The 21,136-nt window shown below is 41.4% G+C and overlaps 1 protein-coding gene across 3 annotated transcripts; it reads right to left on the bottom strand.

Moving 5' to 3' along the window:
• Positions 1-9,352: 9,352 nt before the first annotated feature.
• On the bottom strand, positions 9,353-19,710 carry LOC101860684. Of its 3 annotated transcripts, none has more exons than XM_013087086.1 (9): positions 19,452-19,710; positions 17,841-17,934; positions 16,030-16,200; positions 15,068-15,135; positions 13,474-13,649; positions 12,081-12,153; positions 11,055-11,203; positions 10,168-10,276; positions 9,353-9,548 (listed from the first exon to the last, which is right to left on the bottom strand). In XM_013087086.1, the coding sequence occupies exons 1-9, from the start codon at positions 19,592-19,594 to the stop codon at positions 9,443-9,445; spliced, it is 1,089 nt and encodes a 362-aa protein (XP_012942540.1). In that variant the 5' UTR covers positions 19,595-19,710; the 3' UTR covers positions 9,353-9,442. The 3 variants fall into 3 exon arrangements, with proteins under 3 accessions (XP_012942540.1, XP_005106634.1, XP_012942541.1); XM_005106577.2 differs by having other exon boundaries at positions 12,081-12,255; XM_013087087.2 differs by lacking the exon at positions 19,452-19,710 and having other exon boundaries at positions 12,081-12,255; positions 17,828-17,903.
• Between the last annotated feature and the right edge of the window lie 1,426 nt (positions 19,711-21,136).

Consider the following 21,136-nt stretch of genomic DNA (forward strand, 5'->3'; position numbering starts at 1 on the left):
TTTTTCTGCTTTTCTCAGTGGCTCTCCCACAGTCTGGAGGTGTACTTTTTGACTTTATTTCTAAAGTCACTCTGTAGGTGGTTGAAGCGCACTGAGGGATACAGATGGGGTGTGTGTGTCGCAATGAGTGGGTGGAGCTGGAGAATGGGGTCTGCGTGGACAGGGGACTGTGGGGGGGGGGAATCCAAGTTTGGAGGCATTGTGGTGGACATTGCCGTATTGCTGGAGATGTGTATACTGCAGGAGGCGTCGGGTGAGTTGGATGGAGACGTCTTGGATGTGTCGCTTGCCGTGAGTGTGTTGTGTTGTGTTGGCGAGGTCTACCAGGGTGTCCGGCGGGCAGACTGTGTATCGAGAGGGACGAGCGGGGTGTTTCCGTAGTGTTGTCATGTTCCTTGTAGTTAAATTGGTAAGTTTTTGTAAGTGAGTGGCGTGAAGTTTGGAAGAAAGTGTGTTGAGATTCCTGACGGTGTCTCTGTCCAACGGTTTGAACTCTAGAATAGGGTCGATCCTTCGGTGAAGCTTGGGGATTGCCTGGTGGTAGTGATTAATGAGTAGCTTATCATCATCATCATCATCATCATCATCATCATCATCATCATCATCATCATCATCATCATCATCATCATCATCATCGCCAAGTGTCAGATCTGCGTCAGACATCAGCGATCATGGGTCTCTATCCATTCCTTTGCTCAGATGCTTTAAAAAAATCTACATTATCCCAATTCCCTCCCGCCACCCATCTGTTTAGGTTGTCCAACTAGGTTTTACTGGGCCACAATGTTACTGGGCCGGTACCCTTTGATGAAAAAAAAATACCCCCCCCAAATGCTTTTCACAGACGACGGGTCATTATAGGCCTACCGTATATGGGCGCGATAACATAGAGAACGCCGAAACTTAAGCGGCTGAAGATCGATTCAGATAGGCGCCACAAGTGTCTGCTTGACTCCACATAGAGTGAGCCTAAAGCCTAGATCTAGATATAAGAAAAACATTACACCACAACACAACTAGTATTCAAGAAGCATTTATTTGGGGTTTAAAAAAAACTAAAACTTCCTAAAATATTGTTTAAAATGTAATTAAGCTCCATTGCCTTCCTAATTTGACGACGCTGATTTAAAAAATGTAATTAGTTTTTGTCTACGGAGAAGCACCAGCTCTGAAATGGCCATATAAAATTGTCCCCTGTCCAGTCGGGTGACGTCACGCAAACCGCTCAACCCAAGTTGGCGACGGCGAGACGGCACCTCAGTGCTTTCTTGTCGCATCTTAATTTTTAATAAATGTGAAAGCAGTTCACAACAAAGAGTGAGCTTAAGAAGAAGTCACATTTTCACTGTTAGCAAATGGAGATACGACAAGAAAGCACTGACGTCGTGAGTTGACAGCGAGACGTCCTTCCTAGCATTTCGGCGTAATAAGAATGTACAGGGTGATCCAAAAAAAACTTTACAACTTTTTTTCTGAATATCTCGTGCAAAAATTGTTCTAGAATGCTGTAATTTGGAACCGACACAATTCATTCAAAAGGAATTTGTTTGATATAAAATTCACGAAGAAGAAACATGTTTTGAAAACAGAAACGGCTAAAAGAAAAAAAGCACCCAAAAACACAAAGTTTACCAATGTTTAAAGATCTTGTAAAGGAAGTCGTGAAAAGATTAGTTGACCATTTTCTTTATTTTCTCTTTGACATTAATTTCCCATCCCTTTGATATTTAAACAATATTTAATTTCTTTTACAGAGTTTTAAAAACCTATTGATTTCATTCTGAAATTTCTAGAAGCAGTTTTCCGCATTCCCTCCTTTGAACTCGACACATTTTTAACGCGTCGTTCGAAATGCTCAGTGGCGTCCTAACACAAGGATCTGCTAAACCATGAGTTTTTAAAGCCATATACACTCTACATGCTTACTAAAAAATGGCATCTAGAGAAAATAGAGTGGGGGTGCCCAATAGACAGCATTTTTAAGTTAACATATCCCGCAGGATGAAAATCGGCTTTGCACTAAACCAAATGTCACCGAGGAAATGATCCCTCTTTACAAGACAATCGAGGAATCATGAACACATTGCCATGCCATGCTCTGATCCATGTCATCTCGGCCTAGCGAAGATGAACATGGTATAGTCGTAGATTAAGATATGCCATGAGAATGCAGACTGTTGATGTGTAGGAAAGTCCAAGCTGCAGATCGTCTACGGACAGACGTCGGACTCGGCTACTGAAATCTGCACTTTGGTTATGTTTAAAGGGCTACGCATGGTGCGTGTTCGACCTGAAGTGGTCATTTTTAAAGAACTTTTTAGTTCTGATTCGCTACAGATCCAAACTGACGGAACCTCTCTACTAATGACGCCTAAGCATCTTCTCCATGCCGAGCGCAGAACTTACGAAATATCAGGGATGGTAAGTTTGTGGAGAGGTAATGTTCAATACAAAACGCTCTCTGCTTTTTACTAAACGTAGCCATGATCTCAGCAGGCAAACAAAATGTGGGAAAAATAATATCTACAGATTTCTGTTGACTTGTTAGACTGCTGTAGTTTGCGATATGGAGCATTTGGTGCAACTTTTAGTGGTAGGCCTAATGCGAAATGGTGTGTCACGCTATGAAAATTGCGACAAGGTTGAAAATTGTTTTTTTTAAAATGCGCTATATAGAGCAAAACCATTTATTGGACTTACGTAAAATACGTATCAGACAAATTCCCTTTGGCTTCCAAACGTTATGTCCAAATCTGAAAAGCAAAACTTCAGTATGGAAGAAGATATTTACAAAACAAGTTGTAACATTTTTGGGGGGATCACTGTGTAGTTTGGATTCCGATAAAGCCGACAACGCCGATCCGAGCTTAAAGCCGCCTGCCGTCTGCCAGCTCTATGTGGGGCAAGTTGGAAATCATAAGGGAATTGTTATACCTATCGGCGTTTACTGAGTCAGTCTCCGAAACCGGCGTTCTCTATGTTTTCGCCCGTAAGCATACGCATTATCCTCCTTTCGTTGCTAACATCCTCCCCCCCCCCCCCCCCCCCCCATGAAAAAGACAGCAAAAAACCTACAAAACAAAAACGAACTCACAATAACCAACAAAAGAAACCAACTAAACAAAACAAAGAAAGAAAATAAACAAACCCAGACAAACATCTATTCAACCAACCCCCACCCGCGAAAAAAAGAAGTCGATGTTCAAAGCCTTCATGTCTACTTAAGTGCGCAGACACAGTGGCCGCAGCTGCAGCGATGCACTTTAAAGTTACTCGCCGCGTCTGTTCCGACTTCTTTTCTAGCAAACACAATGGCTGCGTCTTTCGATTCAGTTGGTTCATTCGGCCACGTGTCAGTCAATGAGGATGGCTAAAGAGTTTCTTCAATTGTTGATGCTTCAATTGTTGATGCTTTCATGGCTCCATAACAGGAGACGATCCCTCCGTAGATACTTGTATTGGGTACATAAAATCAATAAAAAGAGAGACACATATTGGTGAATACCATCACCTAATGTCAGAAATACTTTCAGACGAAGAAAAATGCCTGAAATATATCCGGATGAGACCCTCCACATTTCAGCTCTTGTTGGACAACATTGGACCCTACATAGAGAAGCGAACTACCAATTTCCGGAAACCCCAGTCAGCAAAAGAGCGTTTGAATTTGGAAAAAGACTGTTGGCTGACAAGCTGGATTTACCACAGGATACAGACATTGACACAGCCCTCCCATTTGCATTCGTAGCAGACGATGCATTTCCATTGAGAGGAAATTTGATGAAGCCATTTCCAGACAGACAATTAACTTATGAGAAAGAGCTTTTCAATTATCGCCTATCACGTGCGAGGAACTCAGTTGAATGCTCTTTAGGTAGGATTCCCTATATGTGGCATATACTCCTGCGCCAAATGGAGGAACAGCCAGAGTCGGCAACAGATGCAGTCAAGGCCATCACAGTGCTCCACAATTTCATTATCATGCAAGAACTTGGAAGACCAGTGCTACGACACATTGAGGATGACGTGGTTGAGCCACGAGCAGGTCAACCAACATTCGACAGACTAGAAGTTTTAAGGAGCAGAGCTACCAAAAGTGGAATGAAAGTGAGAAATGCTTTCATGGGACATTTCTCGTCACCGCAGGGTGCATTGCCATGGTATAACAGCAAATGCTAGAACGTCTGATCAGTCCACACTCTCATTTAAAAAGGTTTTCATTGCATCTCTTTTAATAAGCTAAAGAAGACCTATAGTTTGAAACAAGTATACATGTTGTACAGTGTACATACGTTCAGACAAATAGACGGATAGACAGACAGACAGACAGACAGACAGACAGACAGACAGACAGTTCTTACCATTGCATCCAACTTCTTCCATTCGGCCGATATCATGGCCCTGTTGCAGTAGTTTTGATCTGCTTTGTCATAAAGACATCTTCTCTTTTTCAACTGTGTGTATTAAAGCCTCCGACTCCATTGTAGTCAAAATGCAACAATTCACTATGACTACACACTACAGGCACTACACAATCACGCCACAACAGTTCAGCCGCGCAGCAGACGCTCGAAATTTTATTTCAGCAGCAAGTGCACACGCTGAACTTTTTCTGCTCCCTCCAGCACTGCGTCTGCTCCGCGCCCACTGTAGCGCCGTGCATTCAATCCTTTGTTAATAAAATTTGGCGATGCAACTTTTTCGTAGAAAGACGTCGCAACCGAAAAAGAAGCGTCAGAGAAGTGTGCACTGTGTTTGAGGCCTAAGTGTCCCAGATACTGCATTTGTCTTCCCTCCAAAAAGTTCTCAGCAGTTTCCTATGAAACCACTGTTTTAGGCCTACCTTGAGTAAGTTTCTATTGCAGAGTCGCTATCATCTGTCGATGATAGGCCTAAGGGGCCCCCAATCCTTTAGTCCGGTCGAGAGAATTTCAGTCACGACTTCTTGTTAGCTTTGCTCACTCAAGACTGGCGCTCGTGTTATTTGGTCATGAGCGAAGCCTTTTTCGTTGGTTAGGTGTTCTAACGTTTACTGGCCAAAATGTTGACAAAATAAAATTATTTTCGATCCTTCACCACATTTCTGTTGCTTCTATTTTATTTTCACTCTCTTTGGCAATTATCCAGCATTCACAGCACATATTATAAAAGCGTTGACCAAACATGACATTTTAGATCAAAGGCACTCATAACGTTAATTTTCATTTTCCAAAGCAAAGAAACTCAATGTTTTGAGGGCATTTACTCGCCAATTACAACTAAAACACAAAAAAGAAAGGAGATGTAGATACAGAGGCTGACTGTGCATCAGAGAGACGGACAGAGAAAAGGGGAATTATTATTTATTATGAATTTAGTACGGTAAACCGGGGCGTCTAAAGCAACTTTTTTTAGCTTCTGACGTTCATAATTTAAAAACCCATGAGTATAAGTTTTTTTTTTTTGAGGTTCAAATTAGGGGGGGGGGGAGTCGTTGAATAGTGTTGATTTAGATCCTTTTGGGGGCAAATATGTCCACTTTTTAAAAAAATGGGAAAAGAAGGGAGTGGGTGCCTAGGTCACCCCGGCATGGGATGACTAAGGCATCCTCATACATAAAGGGATTTTTAACATAGTAAATCCCACATCAGGTAACTTAAGCGTCCTAACATAAGTGTAAACTATTCCATTTCTGTTCAGAAATATTTTTAATTTAGTTTCAATACGGTAAAATAATTCTCAGCATTTCATTCAAAACATAACACATTTCAAAGTGATGAATATTACATTTAATACCGGTAATTATTAAACAAATGTTGGCAAATCAATGGGACGGTACCAGATCGAATCTACAGTTCAAAAGTTTCCTTAGACTTTCGCTTACTGAAGTCTTCAAAGAGGTTCCTGGTTTATCTCTGTTTTTTCAACGCCAGTCTCAGACTCCCACTCAGGGTCAGGCAGATCAGTTTGGTCCGAGTCTGAGGACAGAAGTTCCTGTTTTGCAAGCTCTCCATCCTTTGGTCGTACTGGCCTGCCCTCATTACTGGCAGATACAGACGGCCCTGGTTCAGGATCATAAACAATGCTCTTCCCGGGGCGCCATATCCATTTCTTTTTTTTTGCGTCGAGGTCTCTTTGCAGGAGCAGCCGGATTGCCAATTCGCATTTCAAGGAGACGATTCACGATTAGAGAATGCCTCCAAAACAGGAGTACCGGTGCCAGTATTGTTCGATTCTTCTCACCCCCCCTCCCCCCTTAGAGGATCGCGCTGAAGTCTGTCGGCGACTGGTTGTTTATCTAGATGGTTAATTCCTCATTAGCAAAGTTGGGCCTTCAAGTTTTGGTCTGGGTTTGGTAGCGATGTAAGTGGAAGATAACACCACGCCTTGCTTGAGTAAGCCCAGTCACTTTCTTCTGATTGCTGATTGCTGGCCTCAGCTTTTTTTTTTACGAACCATTTTTTCAATAGTCATCCTTGGCTGCTGTGCCATAGGGAACCGACCAGTTTAAAACCACGACCGAAAAACATGTGCATAATTACTTTCATCAAAGCACTTTGCTGGCGTCGAGCTTTCTAAAGTCGTGGTGATCCTGTGTTTCCCCATACTGCTGCTTCTTGCCTTTTCAGGATCTAAAGAACACACCCATGTTTATTCTAAAAATATCTATCCTTTAATTCCTGCAATTTTTATTTCTTCCCCAAAGTCAAAGGGGGCAGCAATTTGACAACAAGGAAGAAATTGATTGCGCTCAAAACAAGCAACGATAGGACTCTGGCCGAGGCAGACAGGACAACTGCGTTTGACCGCCTACTGCATCGGATGAAAAAGTGCAGTAAGTCTTCAAAGGCTGTTATGTTGAAGAGAAAACGTATTATTGTAGAAGTAAAATATCCATGTCTGTAAAATAAAAACAAATTGTTGATTTTACAGACCAGAGAAACTTACTTCTTGGACAGATCTCGTACGTACCTCGAGGTGATAAGACATTGATTACATGCAAAGAGAAAACATGGAGGAAGACAAAACAATTCAGTTAATTCTTTGTTGCAAGACCACCCACGTTTAAAAAAACCCCGACAAGATAAAGGGATGTGCAGAGAAACGACTTCCAGGTCATTTCGGAAAAGATGAAATCATTGTCATTTATAGGGTGAACACGGCACTATCTACCGTTTCCAACCAAAAATTATTACTTGTTAATGATACGTTAATGGCTTCATTAAAATTTAATGAAATGGTAACTAGCCAGAGTTCCCTTCATTATTTTGTAGGACACCTTGCCAACTTTTCCACCGTTTACACCAGCTACCGTGTGATCCAGCATGGTAACTTTTGATGTGAACGTACAAACGTCAGTTACGTCACAGGCGAGCAAGTTGTTATAGCTTGTTCACTTTTGTCTGACCGCGTTAACATTTTTAGCTCACGTGTTAATTTACAAACGCCCATAAAACTTTGCATGGCAATTCTGCAGGTCAGCGACCAAACAAAAATATTTTCCCAAAAAAAATCTTGATTCAGTAATAAAAAAACGTTTTTTTCTTTGGGCCGTGTTTTAAAAATTGCTCCTTGGATTCATGCACAGGATCATACTATTAAATGACTTTGACACTTAAGTAACCTTGCCCTCAAATTTTTAATTTTGATACAGCGACACCATCCTGCCCCGTTATTTCAGTGTAGGCTAAGCTTGTCGATTTCATCCGTCAGGCTGTCTGGACGACTCCACGTGCTCCATGTGGGTCTCGAAAATTACTCACTCCCATCTTTTGAATCCTGTTTCTTTGGGCAAACGTTTAAGGCCTATACCGCACCTTGACAAATCTGTCTTTAGACAGACTCAAACTTGTGTTTTAGGAAGTTATGAACCATGGAGCAATACGAACCCTACTGTAATACTTAATCAAAACACAACATTTTTGTCAGGAAAAGCTGTGGCCGGCCTCAAACCGAGTACAACAAGTCTGACTAAAGACTGGTTTGAGCCAGTAAGAGAACAGAGCAGTCTACCCTGAAATATGACGACACACCCAGTTCCATGCACCTACACATATGTATCTGATCGTTTTTACACCTAACTGCATTCTGTGCACATCGAGCAAGGACCATCAGCTAATATGTTTAAAATTAATAATTGATTTTGATGTCAATTGGACTGAGAAATTAGAAAGTGCAGTTGAAGGCAAACCTTTGCTGTACAATAAAGTTTTGATAGATTACTCTATAAGAGATAAAATTGCCCTTTCACTTTCAGTAATCGTTGACTGGTAAATGGATGAACCCAAAATAATTTTAAAAACATTTTTTTCTTCTCATTGAAAACGCGAGGGCACACACATGCCATCTCTGTCAATTCCATGTTCACAATGACTCGTTAATATCAAAGTCTTAAGACGCTTGCGTCCGGGGCAGCCCTATGTTCCCTAGCCCTATGTTCCCTAGCTCTGTGTTCTCTCTCTCTCTCTCTCTCTCTCTCTCTCTCTCTCTCTCTCTCTCTCTCTCTCTCTCTCACGTCAATTTCACCATAAACTTACGCTTGACCACTGGTCAGTTCAACCATTGATTGACTCAGGTCGTTCTGACCATTGCTTTACCACTGGTCTCTCCGATCATTGCTTTACCAATGATCATTCTGACAATTGCTTGAACACTGTCACACTGACCATTGCTTGACCACTGGTCACTCTGACCACTAGTTGACCTTTGGTCATCGTGTAACTTGATTAGAGCTGAGGGAACACAGATCTAGGGAACATAAGGCTAGGGAACATAGGGCTACGGAACATAAAGCTAGGGAACATAGACATGGACCCCTTGCGTCTTGGTGTGGTACGGCTCATGTGGAAGTTAAATTATGGGACAAAACTGACTAAACGGTCTAAAGATAGCTTTGTCTAGGTTCGGTATAGGTCTTAGTCTAGAGTTGAGGAAAATATCGTTGAAATGCTTTCGGTGTATGCTGTAAATCCCCTATTAATTTGTTGACCAGCTTAAGGTTACATGTCAGGAAACGGGTCGGAACCTTAGTGTACAGTAACCTTTATGAATGGGTTTTTAGATTCTGTAGGCCATACACCTTTTAGCCCCGTATGCAAAGATCGGATTTCATTTTCTTGTTATTACCGCGTTCAGACGAAAGTGAACACGCTATTGTGGGCTTGCTACCGACAAGCGGCAGTTGCTTTTTATCTGAAGAACTGAGCTGTTCGCTCTACGACGCTCTTTGACAGGAGAGAGGCTAGGCTCGGCTTAATCAGTAACTTTTGTTCTGGACGCTCACAAACTCCCGATCGTGATAATTAAACGGAGAAGAAAGACACTGTCAGAGCACAGAAAAAATAAAATAAGAAGCACACTTAAATGCATTGTAGTGTTGTGAAATGGGTACGTTTATTGAATGTTTTTTAATGGCATTGGAATATTTGTGGGAGGAACCAACTGGGCATGTTCCGATGGCCCGTCAGTTCTCTTGCTCTAAGTTTGCTGTTGCTGTGGATTTCTCTTCAATGTTTGTCTCAAGTTTCTTGTTCATTTTCTGCTGACTTTCCAGTTTGTCCTGGGAAAATCTACTCAGATGGGAGAAAAAAGAATACTCTAAATAAATTAGTAATAGTAATAAATACAGTACGTAACGCTGGATTAGAAATATGGTATTTAATAATATTCCGGAACAAAATAATCTCTAATTATTACTTATTTGTAAAACATGTGTGCAATTGCAAAGCAGTATACAATTTTCTTGGTCTCTTCGCCGAGAAAAACGTTGATACATCAAATTATATTTTAGGGTTTGGATTGTCTGGAAATAAAAGGAATTTTATTTTATAATTCCCAGTGCTGCACTGAAATGCCACGCATGCAGCATTTGGTAAAAGAAAAAACAACAAATAAAACGTTATAATTTGGGAAATCAAACCAAAGGTATGTGTCAACTCCCAGCCTCTCAACTCACAGCCGAGGGAAGCTGGTATCAAAACGAACGAGAGATGACAGAAGAAAAGTTGTCAAAGTTTCTGTTTTCAAATTAATAAGATGAATATTCGGAGTAATTTTCTTTTAGTCAGAACATAACGTTTTATGTTACTGTTGTACATTGTACTGTATTGTTAAGTGCTCAGAGCCTGTGTACTTTAATTGGAGGTTGAGCGCTATATACATGTCATTTATTATTAATATTAAAGTCACCTGACAGTGGTGCGAATGACTTTGACCTCTTCTTCAGAAAGTTTTCTTGTCGAGACAGTGTAGCCAATCAAGTGGTCCTTGCTGATCAGACTCTGGGTCAACCTCAGGACTGTGTAGGTTAGAAACAAAAGTTATGAACCATTTGCACGACACTTTTAAATATAATTTCTAGTCTTTCCAATCATATCAGCAACCGAACGAGAAAGGGAGGGAGAGATAGAGATATAACATTATATACATAATACATATATGCAAAGAGAGACAGAGACAGAGACAGAGAGCGATAAACAGAAAGAGAAAAAGGGAGAGAGAGAGAGAGCGATAAACAGAAAGAGAAAAAGGGAGAGAGAGAGAGAGAGAGAGAGAGAGAGAGAGAGAGAGAGAGAGAGAGAGAGAGAGAGAGAGAGAAGGGGGGGAGGCAAAGGAAAGGCAGACGCTCTGATGTTATGGCAGACTCACCTTGGGCATATCATTCTCTGCTTGACGGGCGTGTCACCGATTAAAATCAAATGTTTTTGTATTAAAATTTTAAAGTTTCATTTCCGTGGACAATGATAATGTAAATCCATTTGTCAGAATGGTGTTCGAAATGGTCAAAATCGACCCTAGCGGAGGTTAAGGGAACATTTGCAAATTAACCGTGACGCTTGCATGCACCATCATATTTAGAAAGACGTCATCGGCAAATCTTTTCAAACCATTAAATTTCATTTTGTCAAAATGTCGATAATCTTTATCAGAAAGGAATTTCTTATCTACCTTTTTAAACGTCAGCCCCATACTTATTTCTCGCGAGCATAAGAATTGCCTTAGCACAGCCTCCGTCTTCCAGTAACTGAGCAACTCCCTGGGATTGTTTGAGGGTGCACCTTATTCAAGTGACTCACGTTTCTCCTGGTATCTGCCCATGATAGCACGCCATTCCAGAATCTTTCTCTTCCTGTCTCGTGCTGTTCTCCACCTGGCTTCGTGTAGCAGGCGCTGGGCTCGTCTCAGCTTCTTCAGGAACGGGCCCGATGTTGAAGTGCCACTATTTCTGAAAAAGGAAGAAATGCAAGGTATTTGTTCGGCTTTGATAGAATTTAGCAATGTTTTCAAGGCAATTATAAGTATCCTTATCTCCATATGAATTCTACCAGCTTGTTTAATTACGTTGAAGTGAAAGGGGTGCTCAACCCCCGGGGTGGTGCTACTGACTTAAGTGTCCTTTGGTTATTCCAAAAGGGAATTACATTACCATGTTCTGTTCCACAGCAGAATTGTATAATTATGGGCTGATTCATCAATGTCATACTCATAACTTTGCCGGAATTGCAACAGGGAACTGCTGCTTTTTCTTTCCTCATCCTTACTATCGTCATTTTTTCTTTATTTCTTTTGCATGTTTGTCACACTCTTGTGACCTTCTATTTCCGAGGTGCATTGGTAGTCGAAGCAGACTTTGTGCTGTTGAAGCTAGAGAGGTGAGCAGAGTAAGCCCGATTCCCTGTCAGGACTTCTCTGTCGACATTCACCCCTTGGCGATCATATGACCTTATGCAGTTGCGAGCACCGTAAAACCTCTACTCAAAAAAGGGGTGGTTATCGAACTGTTTGGCTGACGTAGGCCTAGGGGTAGAGTAGGTTGGCACAGCTGGCTGTAAATAGAATCTGGTCTTCCTGCCAATAATCAATCCTAGTGCTCATACTAATGGGTTGATTTGCTAAGCCGAGCGTCACACTTTATCGATACAGTAACATTCAAAGAGAACAGACTATCACACAAACATAAAAGAAAGGTATTTGGAAAGCCCACTTAAAATGCCTGTTCAGTCGAAAACTATATTCATTGATATGTCTTTCTGTTAGGTCTACTTTATTGCTAACTTTAAAAAAAATTGAAACTGTATCTGTTTCTTCAGATCGTAGGCTACCTGAAGGATTTATAGCGCAGTTGCTGCGTATTGACTGCAGCGTCAACCATCTCCGGTACCTCCGTCATGGTGGCTATAGAGCAAAAAGATGTCTCTGTCACTGACACTGTCGTTTCGTGGAGGCCCAAACCATCAGTCTGGACGCTGCTCTCACTCGTATTCTGTTGTGCAGTACCTTGGAGCATGTTTTGATAGTTAAAATAATGTCTTCATAATAGTAAAGGACTGGTTTAAAAAAGAGAAGGAAAAAGCTCCTACCAAGCTTTAGTTTGAAGATACGTATATTTTGCTTGAGTTTAGGGAATCGAGAAAAGGATGCCCAGAAGTAACGACGGGAGTCGGGAAGAACTTACAAGGTGTGGAAGAAATTGGGCAAGCAACTGAATAAATGTCGTTTATGGCATGACGCCACCTCAAGAAAATCATTACAAAAAACCGCTAATAGAATACAAATAGGTGCAGTTGTCCCACGCCAGAGCATGTCAAGGAGGCACTCTCTACTTTTCTTTCGCTCAGAAAAGTCAATTTGATTTGTACAAACTGTAAATTTTAGTTTTGCACAGATTGTTACACTGTCCAGCAGAGACATTGCAGCCATGAATAACCCTCCACTGTGCTGATGAGACTTTTGTATGCTCATTATTAAAAAGATCGCTGATTTAAACTACAGCTTGTTCACTTTCGTCTGTCCGATTTATGAATTTGCCCAAACACATGAATCTTTGCATTGAATTGCAAATCCTTTAGGTCTACTACTAAACGATATGTGTCTAAAAATCTTGATCCAGAATCATTAAAATTCCTTGTTTGGACCCTTTGTTAAATGCCGCCCTAAGCATACACATGATCTCAACAATAAAATGTAGATGATTTAAAGCAACCTAGAGTACAAATTGAGACAGCGATATCACCCTACCCCAAGATTTCAGCGTAATCTCCAAGTTCACCCCCCCCCCCAACCCCGACCATCTAGACATCACATCGTGCTTCTCGAAAAGCACCCGACCCTTCTATTGGTCTTTTTACTGGCGTAGGCCTAGGTAAAAGTGTGATATTGATGGAATTTGTTTTAGTTGCATGCTGTATATCACCTATTTTGGATTCACTTTAGGCTAACATAGAAGAAAAGAATTCGGAACCTTATTTTGTAGTGGTCTTCGTTAATGGGCTTTTCATTTCTTGTTAGTCATCCAGGAAAGATTTAGCAGAGCGATTTGTCTTTACCCCGTTTTAAAGGCAGACGATTACTTCTAAACACAAGTACAATAGACTTATCATCTTTAAACATTATGCAAACAACAATTATGCCCCAGGATTATATCAAACGCATACGCGACTGTCTCTGGCCATAAAGTGTAGAAGCTCTAAAATAAAACATAAACAAGAACAACACCTTGTAAATCGGTCACCGAATGTGCCACATGGGAACTTTTGTCTGGCCCTTCTTGTTCTTTGATGCGATTGTCGTCCATGGCGGGGCAACCGTTCTTGCGTTCAAATCTCATTTTGCAAACAAGATCTTCGCTGGCAGATTTCCGTGGAATTGGTTCAGTCCCAGCTATCTCTGCCCTAAAAAGTTTTGGGTTGAAAGTACACATTTTACGTGAGTTTTAAAATTACATTTTGCACACTTACGAATACAATGGTACTTTCTTCAAGGGGCGGGACTTTGAAATTTAAACGCTTATCAGATGCGATGAAACGGGGGAACTTTTGACTTCTCAAGACATTCTGTATTTAGACTTTAGCCCCAAGTTTTAATCAAGATTTGAAACTGGGTCGTCCATACCCTATAACCGTATAATGGCTTAAACGGAAGTTCGTGGTCCTAAATCAGGACATAAGTCATCAGCAGAAGTACTTATTATTCTCTTTTCAAAAGAAACACACTTCTAACCGATTGTTACTAAAAATTTATTATTTACCCTGCTAGATATGTGAGTCAAATCTCCTTTGCGCAGAGCTAAGTTGAATACTTTGTGCAGAAAAAGTCACGTACTCAGTTGGCCACCATTTCAATAGCTCTGGCCACTATGGTAGGAATTATGGAGAAAGAATTATTATAAAACATGCAGCTTTAGTGCAATGAACTGTGCAAGAAAATCATTGCTAAAGCAAAGTTAACCTTATACATACTACTTACAGAACCCACCATGGAAGTGGAACTTACGCTCTCAAAAATATAGATCTAAATTGGTCCAAATATCCTTGAGACTAATTGTAGATACTTATGATGACTTACCTCCCCCCAACCACCCAAGCCTTTCTAAAACCTCATCTCTTTTAATGCAAGCAACCCAACTACTACCACAAATCGCCGTCATCCCTCTTCCTCCTAACCTTCCTTACTTCCAAATACATAACACTTATACAATTGTTTCGTTTGGCTACAAAAAAAAAAGAAGAAACTTTTAGGGTGTGCAAAAAAAAAAAAAAGATCTAAACCAATGATCCTACATAACAAGATAGTCCACTCCTCTCTTTGAGCGAATTAAAAAAGTGTCCTCAAAATTCGGTGGCGCCCTCTTCGCAAATGCGCGCCCTTTGCGAACAGAGTTACCCTACTTGTGTCAAAAAAATCTAAGTGAAACTAACACGTTTTTGAATAAATAAGAATTCAAATTTCGGAAGAATGTTTTTTTTTAAATGGTGAGGGTGACAAAAAACCTCTTTCGGAGGAAGAGGAGACTGTTTTCTTCGTTAAATTTGACTTAAGAATGAGAGGCGAGAGGTAATTAGAATAACCTCCCCCTCCCCCCTAAAACTGCGCACTGAACGAACCCGAATAGCTAATGAACAGCAGTCGATCTGCGCACACAAGAAGGTGCTATTCCTATTCTTGTTCTGGAGAAACGAAAGAGAGCTTCAAAACAGACTACAGCTCCATCTGAAGCAATGAGCGGACTTTCGGCGGACACTTTTTTTGGCTGAGTCGACCATCTTGTTAGATCTATGTACGATCTTTGTCTAAACTGAATAAAACTTACTTGACATGTGCCAAAATTACGTCACAGCCTAAACAAACAACATTTTTGTCAGACGAGTTGTCTGTGCTCTGAAAAGGAATATATATATATATACAAAAACATACGTAATATATATCATATATATTATTTCTAAAAATTATATATAAAATATACCATTGTATAGCGGAAAACACCACTCAGCAGCCAGCTCTATGCGCTTTATAATGTATACTATCACCCCAGCGGACCTGAGAGCATTCTGAAACAAACTCAACTTCCTGGGAAATATTATATATATATTATATATATATATATTATGTGAGTGTTTGTGTATGTGTGTGTGTGGGGGGGGGGGGGTGTATGTGTGTTTACCCAAGTTGACCAATGGGTAACGGTCACATTTCAGCTGCTGGTAAGGGAAGCCTGAGATCCGTCATAACCTAGTCCGTAGACCCAGTCCATAGCAATAGAAGTCAACACAAAGTCGCGACAGAAGTGTCGCTCGTTCGCCGAGTGGTAGCGACCCATTTGTTTGTCATACTATGGCACTTGGCCTTCCTTGTCTGACACATTTCATTTTGTTTTGACCGTTCATGGAACAATATTCTTTAAAAAACAACCCACAACTAACAACAAAAAGTCCCATGAAAACCTTCCTATCCTCTCCCTCTCCCCCCCCCCCTACCACACACACACACACACACAGTTTTATGAGCCCTACGGCAGTCCTAAGCCTGCGACCACCTCCTGTTGGGACAGTTTTTCTTCATTTTGATCAGCCCTGCGTATGATGGCCACTGGCCACCTGTCTTAAACGGCCATTTTTCTCATTGACAATGCGTGACCGTCTTACACAAGTTCGACAGTATAAATAAATAAATAAATACATATACATGTATGTGTGTGTGTGTGTGTGTGTGTGTGTGTGTGTGTGTGTGTGTGTGTGTGTAAAAGGAGACGTGGGAGATCAGATAACAGCTAACCTCCTTGGTATTTTCTTCGCCCAGAATGACATCGTCCACGGCTAATGAGATGCTTGAACTTCCGTCACATTGTATGCCAGTTTCGTGTCCATGGGTTTCGCTTGTCTCCCTGTGGGACGATTCTCTCACGAGCAGATGAAAAGCAACAACCACGGCAATGACACACAAGCCCTGTGGTTAGAGAAATGTTTTGTCAACCATTTGACCCATAATTTCCCTTTGGGATTTTTTTTTCGAGTTAAGGACAATGCGTGCTCATAATATCATGATGAAAACAAACCCAAAACAACAAACAACATCAAAGAAAAAAAACCAACCAATGTCTCGGTGAACTTTTAAGTCCACACATTGACGATCATACAATGGAGGGGACAACACAAATTCTGCTACAGAAACAACGAAGACAAAGAAAAGAGGTATAAGGACTTGCCAATGACGCTCTCAACCACCTACTTCAGGCGTCTTTTTCTTTCCACACTCTTCAAAAGATCAAAGGAGCGAAAGGTTCTGTCGTTTTGCATTATTTTGTTTTGTGTTTTGTTTTGTTTCGTTTTGAACTTCTCGTATGAATACACAATTTATAACCGATAAAGCACACAAGAGTACACAAAAATGGCCATTTTTAAAGACAAGCGGGTTAACCCAGATTTCGGGGTTTCCAGAAATCTTCACCTACACCAAAAGTGGGTATTGCTCTACCTATAGGAGAAATTTGGTTTTAATGGATTGTATATATTTGTTTGGATAGAAAACTATCCTTGTCTTTTAAAGAAACTGAGTGAACAAGGGGCAGAAACTTTACTTTCGGTTTTCTCAAAAACAGCATTTTTCGGGATAGCCCCCTTGTGCTTAAAAGCGCCCAAATATAATCATGCTAATAATAGCAGGCCTACCCTCTGCCTGGATCCGCAGGAGGTGAGTTTCTTATAAATATACATGTCAATTCAAAATCAGCTCTTTGAATGTCAAGAAGAGAATCTTCGCCCGCCCCCCGGGCAAAATTCAAAATTTCCTACCCACGAAAAAGTGTTAGGTGTGTCCCGCGCGCTCATATGACCTTATGCAGTTGCGAGCGCCGTAAAACCCTATACTAAACAAACAAACAAACAAGAAGAGAATGCTGATAAGCGTAGAAAGCATTAATAGGAACTTTACTAGGATCCGTTGTTGTGAAAGAACGATAACAATAGTCCCTTATGCCAAACTTTTTATAAGATCCTTAGGGCCATGGGAGAAAAATACGAGCGTGTCTGATATAATGGTCAAACTATCGCTTTGCACAAAAGAGCTTGGTTCGATTCTTTCGTGGGGAAGTTTATTGTATGGACAATTTCAGCCTTTCTGCTGGAATGATGTATCCCACTCAGCCAGTGTTGGCCCTGAAAGGCCTGGTCGAAGCAGTTTGCCCGCAAATGATGTAAAGATTAAAAATATACCACTTTTATACCCGCCCCCCCCCGCCGCCCAGATTTCTTCATCCCAGCTATTTCAATGCAACTCGACTACCATCACGTCCCGAAATTATCATTAAGTTCAGTGAGTTTCACCCACAGTTACATTACAACAAGGACGAATGTATCTTCTTCACTTTTCTACGACCCTCTCCCCACCTCTCTCTCTCTCTCTCTTTCTTGTGCTCATCTCTCTCTCCCATACGTAAACACACACACACAAACACACTGACATACACACACATACACTCACACACACACATGCACACATACATGATGTGTACACTGAGGGTGTGATACATTAACGATTAGTTTAGAAGGACTGAAACATACTGGTGACAATTTACCATGGTTCCTTACCACAGCAGAGAAAAATAGCCTTTCTTGTGAGTTAGGAACATCACGCTCATCTGCGTCTGTGAGTGCAGGAGTCACCAAGCGGAGCAAGACGTACCTATAGGGATTTTTGGTTATCAACACCTTGGGATACTCTTCATTAAAATTATTATTTTGCAACTTTCTTTTGGCAGAGTGGTACAGTGGAATCCTGTTATAACTAGAGGGAGGGGACCGGTGCGAAATGTCCGTTATAGCAGGATTCTCGTTACAAGGGATCCAGTAATAAATTCAAGGGAAATAGTAAAGTAGGTCTAATCTATGATTTGGCGTTCTGTTTATTCCTTTTTGTATTTCCCCTGATGATGATTTGTTCAACATGATGTCAAGGTCTTACTTGATCAAAAATCGAATCAGGTTTCTTTCTCTAGCACTAGCAATGTTGACAAATCGGCCTTGGCGATCAGAGAGAATGGGCTCTGGCTCTAGGCTAACTCGCCCGCTGTGTTGTCCCCCACCCCACCACACACTGTGGTGCGTTGCGTCTGCTCGCGCACGTCATACATTCACTCCATCTATCACAGCATTGTGACCTCTCCATCCCACACCAGAAAAGTGAGAGGCACGGTATGCCTAGATAATCTAGACTGGGCTGGCCTACCATGCGATGCGTTCTGCCTGTGTCTGCGCATGCCACACCCTCCCCACTCATTCGCTCCGGCCTTCATTGTTGGTTCACGTGGGCTCTCCCATTCCTTGTTTCGCTGGACCACCGACAACTTTCTCAACTGGCAAGGTTTTATAATAATGTGCACAGCAGCAGCAGTATTCCGTTATAAACGACTCGCGTGACGGCCTGATTGCGCAATAGCAGTATTTTACTTACAAAGATAAAGAACGAAAAAAACGGGGTTTTAGAACAGTGTTATAAAACAGACTTCTCGTTGTTTCAGGACTCGTTATAAGTGGACTCCACTGTATTACAAGAAAAAGCTTTGAACGCAGTTGAAGCTTAAATAACATAAGTTTTTACCCATAGCTATAATAAAATAAGTTGTATACCTTTTCTTGGTCGCTCACCATCACCTTCTCTCTCTCTCTCTCTCTCTCTCTCTCTCTCTCTCTCTCTCTCTCTCTCTCTCTCTCTCTCTCTCTCTCTCTCTCTCTCTCTCTCTCTCTCTCTCTCTCCCTCTGTCTCCCTTTCTCTCTGTCTCTCAGTCACCGAGACTGGGAGGTGTTCTGCACAGGGGCCGGCACTAACCGTGACAAGGTCCCGTGAGCAAACTATACAAGAGTTAGGGTTTAGGGTTAGGGTTAGGGTTAGGGTTAGGTTAAGAATTAGGGTTAGGGTATACCCCGCTCGAAATATCCTCTCTTTTGTGTGTTGTTAGTTGGCCGGCCCTCTGCGGAGCTCCTTCCCTGATACCGCCCCCCCCCCCCCCGTTCTTTTCAAATATTTCTATTATAATCAGCCTCCTCCCTCACCCATTTTTTCCTTTGCCTGTTCATCTATTTCTGTTTGAGTCCTTGTCTTAAAATTATTTAGAAGTGTTCAGATTCCTTTAAAAATTCCCCATGACAAGCTCTCATAACATTTGAAAAGATCTTTTATGTTATTTCATAAGATTAAAATACCTGGCACCCGCGATATTGAACAAGAGGTAGAATCCATAGAGAAAAGCAAAACACAGGATGGAATTGACGTAAACTCGACGCCGTGACCAGCAACTATCGTCTGTCCGGGCCCTTTCCGCACATGATCTGAAATAGTCGTCCATGTCAAACTAACTTCCTACCACAGACTCAAAGATGTGCAGGTGAGGAGAGGATAGGGCGACACTGAAGGCTTTCTAGAAGGCCGGAAGCTCACAATATTTATCTTCTTCAAGGAGAAGAAAACCAGTGGGATGAGGACTCATAAATTGGTGACGTCGAGAAAATAATGAGCGCATTGATTTGTGAGATTTGTTTTGGGTGGTTGTGTGCGCACCACGGATAGATCTAATTGCTGTGTCCTCGTACTAGACCAAGAATTTTACTGGATCTAACTCAGTACCACCTTTTCTGTTGTCGTCCCCTATAATTAGATGTATTGCCTATTCACAATGCCAGGCATGTATTCATTTTTCAGAAAAGCTGTTAAGTTGGCGCTACGTTCCAGATGTTGTTAAAGAAAAATACTCTTTTTGAAGGAAAGGAGTTTGATAACAGTATAAGTTATTAAACTTTTTTGTTCCCAGACTCAACCCCCACCCCCCCCCCCCCACCCTTCTATTTTTCTTGTCATTCTCAAGGAAAGATTTGTAACGTAATAATGGCGTATCACGCAGAAGAAGTAAGTTCGATTCCCGAAGTTATTTTATCAAGTATCCCTGTCTGCTGCTGTGTTCTTCTCGGCTCAAGTTATCCCTGAAGAAAGGCAAAGTCGAGGCAACCTGCTTCTCAAGTGATATTAATTGTGTTGATGAAGGCGATCAATCAATAAGGTTATTCCCATGACATGTTTAATCTTTACGAATCTAAACAAAATTGCAACGGATCTTTTGTTTCGACTCATTTTGCGGAAATGATATGTCTTCTAAGGAAAAGAGTACAAACCTGATAAACGCCCTTGCATAAAAGCATCCTAACAGTCTGATAACATTTCCTTATCTCCAGAGGTCTCTGCAATCTTTTTTGCGCCTCCTGGTTAGACTTCATACTTCACATACTGCTGGACTTCTCTACTTTCTATTTTATTATTGATTTTTAGTCGGAGCATTTATTCTATAGCTAAAATATTTCAGTGAAATGCGCTCGAAGACAGTAGAGTTGGTGAATATAAGAAATATGCTGATTAAAAAAATCAGCTTCTTGCGAGAACTGCCTGTTGTTTCGATACATCTTTCTTTAAATATTATTGATCAACCATGTCGCCCATACTCAATCTGTGTACCCATGTGCACCATGATCATTGGCATGTTATATAGAGTAGCGGTTAGGCGCTTCACCTTCGCACACAGAAGATTCGAGTTCGTTTCCTGTGTGTGTGTGTGGGGTTGGGGGGGGATTTTTTATCGAGTACAATGCATCTTGCTCTCTCTGCTGGGGGACGTAATATCCCTATCAGTCCAGGTTGGCCCTGACATCCTGACAGGCAGGGGTCTTGACCCGCCTCCTAAAACTATTGATTTGTGACAATGATAATGACACTGATAATGACAATGGCAATCTTTATTCATCTCACAGGGAGAAATTTGTTTTGGTCGTATACAAGGTTAATGGAATGTTACAAAGGTTAGGTGCACTCACGCATACGCACAAGCACACTTGTTTTGTGC

The sequence above is a fragment of the Aplysia californica genome, unplaced genomic scaffold, assembly GCF_000002075.1.
Source record: "Aplysia californica isolate F4 #8 unplaced genomic scaffold, AplCal3.0 scaffold00544, whole genome shotgun sequence".
Lineage (NCBI taxonomy): Eukaryota > Metazoa > Mollusca > Gastropoda > Aplysiida > Aplysiidae > Aplysia > Aplysia californica.

What these genes read in the sequence shown, in the direction of transcription:
- LOC101860684 (XM_005106577.2), bottom strand. Translation starts at nt 19,594, where the DNA reads ATGGACGACTATTTCAGATCATGTGCGGAAAGGGCCCGGACAGACGAT. An exon ending in GGCTATTTTTCTCTGCTGTG is followed by an intron (nt 16,201 to 17,840) that starts GTAAGGAACCAT and finishes CTCTAACCACAG; the next exon opens with GGCTTGTGTGTCATTGCCGT. An exon ending in GCGAAGAAAATACCAAGGAG is followed by an intron (nt 15,136 to 16,029) that starts GTTAGCTGTTAT and finishes ATTCCTTTTCAG; the next exon opens with AGCACAGACAACTCGTCTGA.